The sequence below is a fragment of the Ananas comosus genome, linkage group 9, assembly GCF_001540865.1.
Source record: "Ananas comosus cultivar F153 linkage group 9, ASM154086v1, whole genome shotgun sequence".
In the NCBI taxonomy this organism is placed as follows: domain Eukaryota; kingdom Viridiplantae; phylum Streptophyta; class Magnoliopsida; order Poales; family Bromeliaceae; genus Ananas; species Ananas comosus.
Window position 1 is genome coordinate 2,430,253 of NC_033629.1, and position 12,966 is coordinate 2,443,218.

The 12,966-nt window shown below is 35.7% G+C and overlaps 2 protein-coding genes across 2 annotated transcripts; both read left to right on the top strand.

Annotated features, from left to right (window-relative positions):
- On the top strand, positions 1,001 to 5,704 carry LOC109715847. Its single transcript, XM_020241044.1, has 7 exons — positions 1,001 to 1,568; positions 2,692 to 2,746; positions 2,899 to 2,973; positions 3,059 to 3,150; positions 4,379 to 4,460; positions 5,111 to 5,194; positions 5,304 to 5,704. Exons 1-7 carry the CDS (start codon positions 1,234 to 1,236, stop codon positions 5,409 to 5,411), a joined length of 831 nt encoding a protein of 276 aa, XP_020096633.1. The 5' UTR covers positions 1,001 to 1,233; the 3' UTR covers positions 5,412 to 5,704.
- On the top strand, positions 7,560 to 12,369 carry LOC109715296. Its single transcript, XM_020240231.1, has 7 exons — positions 7,560 to 8,174; positions 9,410 to 9,516; positions 9,943 to 10,037; positions 10,371 to 10,447; positions 11,121 to 11,241; positions 11,316 to 11,375; positions 11,889 to 12,369. Exons 1-7 carry the CDS (start codon positions 7,753 to 7,755, stop codon positions 12,030 to 12,032), a joined length of 1,026 nt encoding a protein of 341 aa, XP_020095820.1. The 5' UTR covers positions 7,560 to 7,752; the 3' UTR covers positions 12,033 to 12,369.

Here is a 12,966-nt window from a genome sequence, read left to right on the forward strand (position 1 = left end):
TTAATTTATTTGATTTGAATCAATCAATGACATTTTGACTATAAATTTTAACAAACTTAGTATATTTCATGCAGTACTTTTTATAATTATAATATTTAAGTAAGTAATATTAGCCATCTTTAGTACAAGTGACAAAGAGTTTGATGGTTGGTTCTCAAAATTTCAAATTCGAAGTTTAGCTGCTTAATATTTTCAGCTAAATTTATTTTTTAAAAAATAAACAATACGGATAATATACTATCTTTCTCTCAAAAAAATATTTAAGTAATTAATTAGTTTAAATTTTGAAGTATATCATTGATTAATTCAAATCAAGCAAATTAAAAGGTTGAATAGTAAGATTAAAATTTCAAAAAATTAGATAGCAGATTCAAAATGATTTATATTTATGATAAGTTCCGTGTGTTTATATTTTTTTAATATGGGGTTACGTAACAAATGTTGTGGCTCACAAATGACATGGTAGGCACGGTCTATGGATTTTTTTCGCGTTTATGCGGATTATGTACGTTCACGTTATAGTAGTTGACTCTTGGTCCAAGAAATCGACCGCCATGACCATGCCGTGACGAAGGGAAATGTTATAAGATTTGGTGACAATTTTTTTTTAATAAAATATTGATGTGTTAATTAACATATGTGAAATTTTTTAAACTATATGTGTATAAATTAATTAAAAATTTGTAATATTAATATATTAATAAGTCTTATAAAAGTAATATTTTGAAGGACTATAAATAGACATTCAAAAATTTTATATTTACGGACTAATTATATTGGTCGTGTGAAGTGCACAAGTTACCTCTAAAAGCCTGTTAAGACTATCGAATCATACCCGCACATGAAGTCAACCCGATATTCGTATTAGATTTGGATCGGGTTCTCGGGTTAACGGGTTCATTAGTCCCAAACCCGGAAGAAAAATTAAGAGAGAGAGAGAGAGAGAGAGAGAGAGAGAGAGAGATATTCATTTGTGCTAAAACAACATGTGGCTCTTATTGTTCTACAATTCCCACACACCACACAAATCCTGTGTTCACTTCAAACACTCCCACCTCACAAACTCCCAAAACCACCACCCTTTTCCTTTCACCTTTCCCCTGCTCCTAATGCATGGAAAGCCCTTTGAGGCATTTCACCGAACACCTTACATGCACCGTATAGTTAACTAGGCACCGTTCAACATACTACGGTGTTTGCGCCACCCCCTGTAGCCAAATTGATCTCTTTCGCATGGCCAAGTTCACAGTGCAACGGGGTTTTGGGCTTCCACTTAATGGGGAGAGAGCTCACTTTGGGTGTGATCTAAGAGACCCATTTAGGTCTAGGGTTTGTGGGGGGAGTAGGTTTTTGGAGAAGAGCCCTGCTGGGTTTCATAGAGGCAGTAAAATTTGGTCGCCTGAGCATTGGAGAGCTTGGTCTATGGGGAGGAAACCCCATGGATCTAAAGCTGAGGAATGTGTTAATGGTTGCGGAGATGGTGGTGATGAGGAAGACGAGGATGATGAGGAGTTTGTCGAAGATGAGTTGGCCTGTTTCAGAGGATTGGTCTTGGATATCTCTTATAGGTAAAGGGATCTTCCTTCTTTTTTATTTTATTTTATTTTGTATGTTTGGTTAATGCGTTGTTGCTAATTATTAAGTATTTTGACTAGTAATGTACTCACCATAAAGAGATCTGTAATGTAGGATTTTGTCTCATGGAAGTGTATGTTGCTGGTGTGCATAATACGTAATTTCCTTGATGGCATTTGGATTTATAGGGCAATTCTTGTGGATCGGATACGACTTACCTTTCTTATTTTTTATATTGTGCATGCAATTGATTGTATCTAATCTTTGTCCGCATGCGGAAGTAGACATGAAATCTAATATTAGCATCGATAATCCCTGCTTTTGAAGTATGAGTTAGCCGTTTTATGTGCTTAATTTGCAATCAGTAGGTTGCCAATGATGTTTCTTCTTATAGTTTTGAATAGTATTTCTGCTTACAGTTTTGAACCACAAATACGGTGACATGTGATTGCTTAGCAGAATGAAAAATAATTAACTGATTAACTTTTCACAATTTGATACATTGATTAGCTCAATTTTAAGACAGAATCATGAAATTAATGGAGAATACTTGAATTCTTTCTAAACTGAACTGATATCTGAATTATGCCTTAAGCAAAAGTGGCTACCGAGTGATATACACACTAGATAACCAACTTAGATATTAAATATGGGGTTACAGTGATTACATCTTATTTCCGCTGGAGAACTTGCATTCTTACACAAGGAACTTTGGAATTCATAACGGCACGATGATTCTTTTGGGAAAAATAACCAATTTTATGTACTCATCACAAGGTTTTCCATTTGTCGCATCCACCCCCTTAGAAGACTCCATTTCCTATTGGATATTGGACCAATAGTTCACAAAGCAACTTAACCACAAATGGTCACGTTTGGATGAGTATCTCGTGTGCATTTGTTTGTATATGAATATATTAAGGGCCTTCATTAGGATCACTCAATCCGTGCTCTCATCTCCCAGTTTGATAACAAAAGCATATTTCTATTCTTTCTCGTCCATGTTATCTATAATGCATGATATATTTTCAATGTCATATTTTAAAGATACTATTTTAGTATTGCCTGAATTGCAAAATTTTTTTGCATATTTTTAAGTGCATTATCCTTTCTTAGGCCTGTCAATGTTGTCTGTTGGAGGCGCGCAATTTGTCTGGAATTTATGGAGAAGGTCAGATTCTCCATGCATTGTTGATTTTCCATTGACGCTCCTCAAGAAGAACCATTTGATAATATGCACCATTTATCACACAAATTGGTTCCTTTCATCAAATTGGTATCTTTGAGGTCTAAACCGCATTTACCTCCATTTTGGTTTGTCAGGCTGATGTTTTGGAGTATTACGACCAGACAGTATCATCGCCTCGAGGATCCTTCTACATTCCAGCAGTATTGAGGGTATGCAGTCTCAATCATTTCTGATGCAGAATAGTAGAAGATATATTCATAAATGTTACAATCACATTCCCAATCCCCTCTCCAGGTCCCACATTTGCTCCAAGTTGTTAAAAGAAGAAGAGTCAAGCATTGTCTTAGCCGTAAAAGCATTTTCTATAGGGATTCTTACACTTGTCAGTAAGTGTCAACGTTATTTTTCACAAGCTACATTCATGATTTTTTTTAAAATAATTTTTTCTACTTAGGTTTAATGAAAGAGATAAGCTGTTTATTATGCCCATTGTAGAATACGGTAGTGAAAATCTATATTTGCAACTCTAATTTAACTTGTAAAAGAATTTCCTTCTTGGTAGCCATATAATGTGTGGATAGATCAGCATCCAAATATGCTATTTGAGGGGAATTGTTTCTTCCCTCTGGGCAGCCAAATAATTGTAGTTTTAATAAAGTATACAATCATTTATTAAGAGAAGCATATTATATTCTACGAGAAAACAACCATATTGAGATAAATTGCAACTTTTTTTTTTCTTTTTTAACCAAAGAATGATGTTTTGTTTCTATCAATTGAGCACATATCCTCTACTTTAAAAAGCAGTTTGATCTGACCAGTTACGCATTCATATCACAATCAGGCATGCTAACATTTGCTGCTCCTTCCTTTGTGTTTGCATGATGTAAAAGTCCATGAAATATTTCCACTTTTATGGCCCTTTTTCTCATTCTACATTGCTGCCTCGTAATCGATATGTGATTAACTTATTCTAAGAAAGTATCAATCACAACTAGAAGACTTTTCACTGCTCTTTCTGATGTTTGCATGATGTAACAGTCCATGAAATATTTCCATTTTTATGGCACTTGCAGATAACCTTATTCTAAGAAAGTATCAATCACAACTTTTAGGCTTTTTCACTTCTCGTCTTATTTGCAATTTTCTACATAAAGGCTTTATTAATTTCATCTCGCCTTTTTGACTCGTCGCAAATGGATGCTATCGCAAAAATGGTATTGGACAACAATGCTCCTATAATCTACGTTAGTCTATGGTTCCTATTCGTTCAATGTTCTACTGTTATATATTCTAATCTAGCTTTAACAATCATCAAAAAGTCTTACTCCATCCTACGTTGTTGCCTCAAATTTTTGCTAATGGAGTAGTTATCTCATTTAAGTGTCTAGGTTTATTGGTTTGAGTCTGTGCATATGGTAATGTCCCAAGCTCTCCTTTGATTGAAACGACAAACTTGTTACGGAATAACATATGCGAGAATAAATCATGTTTGGTGTGGTTGAATTCTCAGACGAATGCTGAACTACAATTTGATAGGTTCAGCTCCTTAGTAACAGGCTAAGGCTTGTAACCTAATTTCAAATGATAAATAATCTTATTCTTTATCTGCAGGTATTGCTCTTCTCGTGAAAACTTGACTATTGACCATGTTATACCGACATCACGGGGCGGCGAATGGACTTGGGAAAATCTGGTCACCACCTAGTAACAAAAATAATTCATTTGCAGCATATAACTATCACCAGCTTAGTGATGCATTACCTTGCTAAAAGCATTCCATATAAGGTTTTGAAGGAATAGTACTTTTGCTGTAGAAATTAAGATTGAACCTATAATGTATGGACATGCATACAAGGTGTGCATGAAACGCATTGTAACACAGTATGTTACACTAATAGAAACTATAGGAAAACATTTTACATCTATAAATATATAGATATGTACATGTATGACATATGTGTAAGTGGGCATACGTTCATGCATTAAACTGAGTTTGAGATGTTGCAGTAAAGGCAGTAAAACCAAAATCAAAACCATCGGATGCGACCTATAGTTTTTAAAGGACCATATATGAAACACCATGAATTTTGGAAATGGATAATGTATCAAACAGTAGTTCTAAATTGAAATTTATACTTAGTTTTGGGCCAAGTAGGAAATAAAAAGAATACAATTCTCATGGTTCTTATAGATTACCTTTTGAATGCTGTTATACATCCAACAATTCATTTCCCAATTAGCAATACACACACATCAGTAGAAACATGCATACATACGTCTGCGGCACATATACATAATCTTGTGGAATTTTACCTTTTTCTACATGTTTTTGCTTTGCTGCAGGTGACAGCTTGTGCGAGATGCAACTCGAGGAAGGGCCAGAAAACTCCAGAGGAAGCGAACATAAGGCTAATCAAGATCCCGAAAGTCTGCTCTTTTTGTTACTCTTATTCCTTTTTTTCGGAGAAATTGCTTCACTTATATCGGTTCATTTCTAATGCTTAAAAGCCTTTGTGATCTTTAATTGTAATCGCAGGCGCCTAAAGACTACGACATACTCGCCATACCCTTGACATCATCAGCTGTGAAGATGCTGAAGATGAGAAAGGGAGTTCCTGAAGAGTGGCTTCAGTACCTTTCGTAGCCGACTCCGTGATCATGCCAAATGTGAACTGTTGCTGAACCTGCATATAACCAATTCCGTGATCGTAATAATAGGTTTAATCTACAATAGTTGCTCACTGTGTTGTACAGTTCATTGTTAGCTTACCTGTGATCATCAGTTCATAAAATAATCATCGCGCTGCAAGCTGTAAAATACAAGAATATAAGCCTTACATTCTGGCTACATTCTTTCTTAATGAACTAGAAAAATAAATATTTATATAGAATTAAACTGCTTGTCGCCAACGACGGTGATCCTTCGCGCTTTATTTATGAGCTCAATCTCAAGCTATTATCTGTGATCTTCTTGAAATGTGGTAAAGATGATCTGTTCTTCAACTTTTAAAGCCAATATGTAGTGTTATAAAACTTTTAATTCAAATATATCCTCTCCTATTAATCAAACTTGTGAAAGGCTTTCATATTCCACTAACATGTTTTTGTGTGTTGGAGTACACTTCATGGCCTTAACGCTACTTTGGTCTTTACCTTTTCCTTTTTTTCTTTCTTCTTCTCCTGTTCTAGAAAAAAAAAAAAAAAAAAAAAAAAAATCTTTGTGCTAAGACTTTTTAAAGAGTAAAAATCAAAATCCTAGTCCTAACTTCTAATTACACGTCAAAGCAATTATTTTAGGAGAAAACTTGAGAGACCCTCCTGGCGGTTTACAATTTGTTAACTTTGACCTTAGAATTTTAATTGTATCACCTAAGTATCGTATGATATTTAGTGTTATTTTTCGTTGCTCTCTCTGTTAAGTTCCCTTCTATTAAGTTTTCCGTTAAATCCATCATATATTGTACACGTGTGTTGATACAAGTGTTAGAACAAAACCGCAACGAATAATCCGATTGTGATAAAATCTAACTAATTTTGTGATTAAATAAATAAAATTTACTTACTGATGATTGCTAAATCCAAATAAATATTTAATTGATCCGGAAGCGTGCGAGGCACTGCCCTAAGGCGTATTCCCGTCCTTACGTGCGGGATTAACCGGGAACAACACCCCAAGGTACGACCGGAATTCCTCCTCCTGCGAGCACGATCGTGAAGAAGGTTGACGGAGACTCTTTCAACACCCGATGATAAAAGATCAAATAAATTAAAATTAAAAGAAGAAAAATTCCTCTCTCTGTCGTGTTCACATATCCACATGAACAGTATGCGAAGCATACTAATATAGAGGGGAATAGAATGTAAGTAACCGTAGAATCCAACCAACATTTTAATCCTAATTAATTACACAAAGCTAATTAGAAAATTTCAAAACCGCCCTAGAATTCATGCGCCACTAGAAGTCAGCGCATGAAGCGCGTACGTGCGTAACGGCCGCGCCCCGGAGCGGACGTCCGTTTTAAAGGACGTTAACAATAAAAATAAATTAGGATTAATAAGTAAAAATAGAGGATTTTGAATTTTCCTCCAACAACAAGAAGACATGGGATCTTGTAAAAATAGTATGAAACCATATAGGTTTAATCTGATCATTTTTGTGAGTCCCCAGTAGCAAAAAAGCAATATCAACAATTTTCGTGTGCCATATACGTGACTGTTTTAATAAAAAAAAATAAACGGAGATGCAATGAAAAAAAAAAGGAAATAAAAACTATATGATACTTAAACAAAAATATATATATATATAGAATTAGGCTGGAATACTATTAATAGTAAAACACTCTTTTTGCTATCAAGTTTTTAACCATTGGATGGAAAATTGTAAGGTCAGGATGATATTAGTCGGTTAGAGTTAAGTGGTCCCCCTAGGGTTGAGTGGTCCCCACTGGGTTATAGTATTTAATCCAATTGTTAAAAATAATGAAAAGAGTTGATCCAAAGGCTAAAAAACTGGTAGCAACAATGGGATTCTGCTACTAATAGTAGCCCAGTCCAACTCTATATATATATATAAGATATTAAAGCAAACTATATTATCTTTTCAAATTTTATTACAAACATTAAAACTTCTTTAAAGAAAGAGAAAAGAAAAAAAAAAGAGAACTTAGTGGGTCCCACCTCAACCAAGTGAAGGGCATAACCAGGCTCATCTAGAATATGCCCCAGTCCCCACGAAACCATAATTTATTTATTTATTTATTATTCCATTATTAAACAACACAACTGTTGAGTTGTGTGGCCTCTGTTTCATTCCTTGGCGCCAACCACAAAACCGCAGGGAGAGAGCCACAAAATCCCACTCCCCCCTTCTTCTTCTTCTTCTTCTTCTTCTTTTCAAATAAAAAAACCCACAAAAATACCAAATTAATCCCAAGAAAGAAGAAGAGGAAAAGGAAGAAGAAGAAGAAGAAGAACCCTAAAACACCATGTCTCTCTCTCCTCTATCCAATCCATGCCCTTCTCTCTACTCCCCTTCCCCTTCCCCTTCCCTCAAGAGGAGAGCACCCCCACCCCGCTCCATTCTCCTCCACAACAACCACCGCCCCCTTCCGCTCCGGCCCAAGATCGCCTTCCCCCTGCTACCTAGGGCTTCTTCCTCCTCCTCTTCTTCTTCCGCAATGCAATCGCAATCGAAATCACAATTGCGGTCGAAATCGGGAGGCGGAGAGGAGGAGGAGGAGGAGGAGGAGGAGGAGTACGAGGAGTACGAGGTGGAATTGGAGAAGCCCTACGGATTGAGGTTCGTGAAGGGGCGCGACGGGGGGACGTACATCGACGCCATCGCGCCGGGGAGCGCCGCCGACAAGACGGGGATGTTCGCCGTCGGCGACAAAGTACTCGCCACAAGGTTTTCTTTTCTCTAGTGCTTTTTCATTTTGAGGCAAATGCATTTGTGTATATTTTTACAAAATTTGAAAATTGCGAATTTGGAAAATTGCGAGAATTTAGTCAATTAAATGTTAAAGGTGGGAATTGAATCCATGACCTCACAGTACTCTCTGTAAGAGGAACAGTAAGAGGTTTAGAATTGGCTCTTATATTATGTTATCCAAAAAAATTGATATAGTAGAAAACATGTCCAACAATATATATTAACAACAGCAACCCAGCCAAAATTTCGCCCTTAAGACTATTATGCCTTTGGATTTTTCTTTTTTTTTTAAAAGATTTTTTTGGGCATTTAGGATTTACATTTTACATCAATTAACGTGAGAAACAGAATAGTGTGTGGATTGTAAGCGCTAAGCAACTATTCTAAAAGCACGTGCTAATAGAAAGGACGCACTTATCGCACTTAAAGGCTCAACCTGACTCAATCCATCTGAATGTAATTAACGTGAGAAACAGAATAGTGTGTGGATTGTAAGCGCTAAGCAACTATTCTAAAAGCACGTGCTAATAGAAAGGACGCACTTATCGCACTTAAAGGCTCAACCTGACTCAATCCATCTGAATGTTAGGTTTATTGTCGGACCTCTTTTGTGGACTACAGCTCCACTCAACTTATTAAATTCATCCAACTCAACTTATTAGTCTTTTAGGTTTATTGTCACGGGGCAGAAAGTTGGACCTATTTTAGCCCATTAATAAATAACTAACAATCTCTTGCTCACCCAACTCAACTTATTAATTTCCTGGGTCTATTGCCACGGGGCAGAAAGTTGGACCTATTTTAGCCGAATAATAAATAGCCAACATAGCGACATTAAAGAGAAAGGTATATAGAAAGATAATTGTTGCAAGAAAAGGTAAGTTAATCAGCCAACCCGTCAACCGATGAAGAGGAATAAATATGTAAAATTTGAACAATTTTACATGAATATATTTGATAATGACAAATTTAGGAGGCTAAATTTCACTACTTTGCGAGGATAATAAGCAGTTTCTTATTTTATTATATCTTTTCCTCTATCAAAATGTGGTCCTCAACAATTAGATTTAGAAATTGTAACAAATTGTTTACTGATGTGGTTTCTTGCTAATAGAAGAAAGATTGTTGGAAATTGTTTGTAGAGTTTCTGCACTGCAGTAAATTTGATCAAATGGATGATGGTAGTGACTAAATCTTCACAATGTACTCAGTGCTGTGTTTGGAACAGAAATATGGCCTGCTGCTGAATACGGTCGAACCATGTATACAATTCGGCAACGAATCGGCCCTCTGCTCATGAAGATGCAAAGGAGATACGGTTCGTTCCATATCCTTCTTTCTCTGCCGCGATCTATTTCTCTTGATCATATTTTATGCATTATTTTCACTAAAAAGCTCAACCTACTTTTGCAATTCCTAATAACAGTAAGCTCAATCGCCTGATGAAAGATAAGAAACAAGTAAACTGGCAAGTCCAGTCCTAAATGCCAATATATGGCTAGATTTGTATAGGACTGCTTAACCCAAGATGAGTTACTTCGTATAATCTCGAGTGGAACTATTCGTTCTATGTTATGCGTTGCTTTTTAACTGGTTTTGGGCCTATTTGACGTGTATATTTTGACTTTGATTAGATAAATTTGACAAAAATTAGAGCAATTAACAAGAAAACAGATAATATTGTTGTCTTTTGCGATGAATGGTTAATGCACTATTATATCCAACTCTGTGTATGTAAACCCAGGGAAACCGGCGGATGCCAGTGAGCTTACCGAGAAAGAGATTATAAGAGGTGAGAGGAACGCAGGTGTGATTAGCAACAAAGTGAGGGAAATCCAAGTAAGTCGCACTAGACATTTATGCAGCAGTTATTAATGGTTTATGCTTTCTTCGTCTTTAATGTCATGATGAACATTTTAAGCAAGCTATGGAAATATGGATGGCTTTAAGAATTTTGACAGAATATAACAAATGAATTACATGGTGAACATACCATAGGTAGTTACAAAATTCAAATTCTGCGGAGTAATAAGCTAACTACTACTTGATCCTGGTAATGTTTCGTTCCAAAAGATTGGTGAAATGAACATAAATCATAGCACAGTGTACCATGATAGCACCAGAAATTGATGTAACTCTGATGCACGATGTGTGGGGATTTGGTTTTATCAGATGCAAAATTACAAGCGGAAAATGGAGCAAAAGAAGCAACGAGAGGAGGACCTTCGCGAGGGACTCAAGCTTTACAAGTAAGTAAAACAATTCCTTTCACAATTGGCCGCATTCATTTTTCTTCCTCAATGAATGAATTTATAGGCAAATGATTTAGAATGTGTGGACTGCGACTTCTTTTCTTTTAGTAAATTAAATGGATACGCATTTGGCATTACCCTAACTAAATTCATTTTAATTTGCATAGGCAGGTAGTTGAATTATTGAGACATGTTTATGATATCCAAGCATTGGATTTTTCATTATCTTTGCAATATGAAGATATTGCTTTTCTAGTTACCCTCTTCATAGCTTCAGAATCTTGGGCATAGAAACAATTCTGCATCAGCAGAAGCTACATTTCCTCAGCAAGATGAAGCATTAACCGAGGTCAATAAGGCACCTAGATGTTGCAAGCTATCATTCAGATGGAAATGGCAGAATTATAGTTTTTTATGTAGGGTTTTTTTTTTTTTTTCAGATTGCAGCCTTTTGTGATATTATCACAGAGGAAATTGTTTAAATGCTCATTATGATTTGATCCGTTTTATCCTCAGTCTCTTCTGTATCTAATGAGCTTGGTGTTCCTTTCTGGGCAGTTAGCAATTGAGCCACCATAAATTTATGCCTAAAATAATAATTGTTCTAGTTATACAATGCTCTAGTTCTTCAGAAGCTACTTTCTATACTGAGCTGTATTATGCAATACAGGGATGCAAAATATGAAGAGGCTTTGGAAAAATTTGAATCAGTATTGGGCTCAAGACTAGAACCTGAAGAGGCTTCTGTAGCAAGTTACAATGTGGCATGCTGTTATTCCAAACTTAATCAGGTACTCATCTCATAATATCACAGGGTTAAAATGAGAAATCACCATCCATATAATTCAAGTGAATCCTCACGCAGGTGGAAGCTGCTCTTTCTGCTCTTGAAGATGCCATGGAAGCCGGATACGAAGACTTTAAGGTTAGTTACCATCCCATTTTGTGGTACTTGTTTATTTTTGTCTCCAACAAATTAGTGTCTGTTTGGCCTGGCTTCTGAAACAGTTTTTTACTCTGAGAAACAATAGCGAACGTTTGGGAAAACAATTAATCTCGAGACCTTGCTGTAGGAAGAAGTCGAAATGACATTCTAGATCCTGAAAATAGAAACTTTAGTTTGAAGCCTTTGCTTTTGCTTCTTCGTATAGCTCTATTTATATAGCACTTCTACACAAGTTCTTGTCGGTCTAAACATGCTCACATTTATATTTTCCAAATGATGTATCATTTATTGGAGCTTGATTATTTCTTTTTTACAGATATGGCAAGTCTGAACAGGTTTGTTACAATTATAGAATTTGATAGTTTAACCATAAACTTCTCATTTATTTTGTGTAGTTTTCTTCTTTCTGAAGTACTAGTTGTCATGAGATGGCTGAACTCATTACCTTCCATTTGCAACCTTGGCTTCACAAACATCTATCTATTTTCACAGAGAATTCGGAGCGACCCCGATCTGGCCAATTTAAGAGCTTCCAAGGAATTCGAGCCCCTGATGAAGAAATTTGACGAGTCTTTCATCAACGAGAATGCTATCAATGCCATCAAATCCATATTTGGTATATTCAACAAAAAATAAGTGTTATTTGTCTCGTCGATTTCCTGTCAACAAATGTGGCGGATCGATGCTAGGGCTGACATACACTTCTCCATTTCTGATTGTCTCATTGAATCTTCTCCACAAAGTGTATTCTTGAGCCTCTGGCTCTTTTTCTTCTTCTTCTTCTTCTTCTTCTTCTTCTTCTTTTTACTCTCACACTGTAGCTTCTTGGAGAGGTTTGGAGGGAATCTCCTACATTAGGTTTTATCTCTGAGAGCCTGTATATTTATATTTGATAATGAAGGCATTCTTTAATATCTGAATTTATGATGCTCTCTTTTTAATCAATGTATAATTGAGAGAGTTTACTTTTCCACTGATATTATATAATGCCATAAGCAATTTTTAGTTGTTGAATATCTAATACACAACTAAACTTCCATCTCTGTAAGTATTGCTGGTACTTTGTTTTGTTTATACACAGAAGCGACAAGTAAAAGTTGATAAAGCAAATTATTACTGTTTTTTCCAAGTATAAAGTTCAAATCACCAAAATGACTTGTTTGAGCAATCCAGTGTAACTATAATATTTTGAGGGGGTCATCAAACTATGATGCATGATACTATGATCAAATTTTAATTTATTGTAATTTTTGAATCGAATTTTGTAAATTGCTGCAACTAAATTCCACAACTTAATTTATTTGACTATATATTGATGCATCATCGATATAGAAGTAATGTAGCATCTTCATTATTATTTATCGCATCATCAATCATAAAACTGCTATATCACTTCCCCATTTGCGATATATCTGTATTTAGCCAATTATATTGGGTTGTGGAATTTGATTGCATCGATCCACAAAGTTCAAACTATAAATTACAGCAAATTATAATTTGAGGACCAATGTGTCAACCGCCTCACAGTTTGAGGACCAAAAGTGTAATTTACCCTTTCTTCTTCATACAA

Bases quoted from the DNA above. Each gene is read 5' to 3' on its own strand.
- LOC109715847 (XM_020241044.1), top strand. From the start codon at position 1,234: ATGGCCAAGTTCACAGTGCAACGGGGTTTTGGGCTTCCACTTAATGGG. The intron at 1,569-2,691 runs GTAAAGGGATCT...ATCCTTTCTTAG, and splicing joins GTCTTGGATATCTCTTATAG to GCCTGTCAATGTTGTCTGTT. The intron at 5,195-5,303 runs GTCTGCTCTTTT...TTGTAATCGCAG, and splicing joins GGCTAATCAAGATCCCGAAA to GCGCCTAAAGACTACGACAT.
- LOC109715296 (XM_020240231.1), top strand. From the start codon at position 7,753: ATGTCTCTCTCTCCTCTATCCAATCCATGCCCTTCTCTCTACTCCCCT. The intron at 9,517-9,942 runs GTTCGTTCCATA...ATGTAAACCCAG, and splicing joins GAAGATGCAAAGGAGATACG to GGAAACCGGCGGATGCCAGT. The intron at 10,038-10,370 runs GTAAGTCGCACT...TGGTTTTATCAG, and splicing joins ACAAAGTGAGGGAAATCCAA to ATGCAAAATTACAAGCGGAA.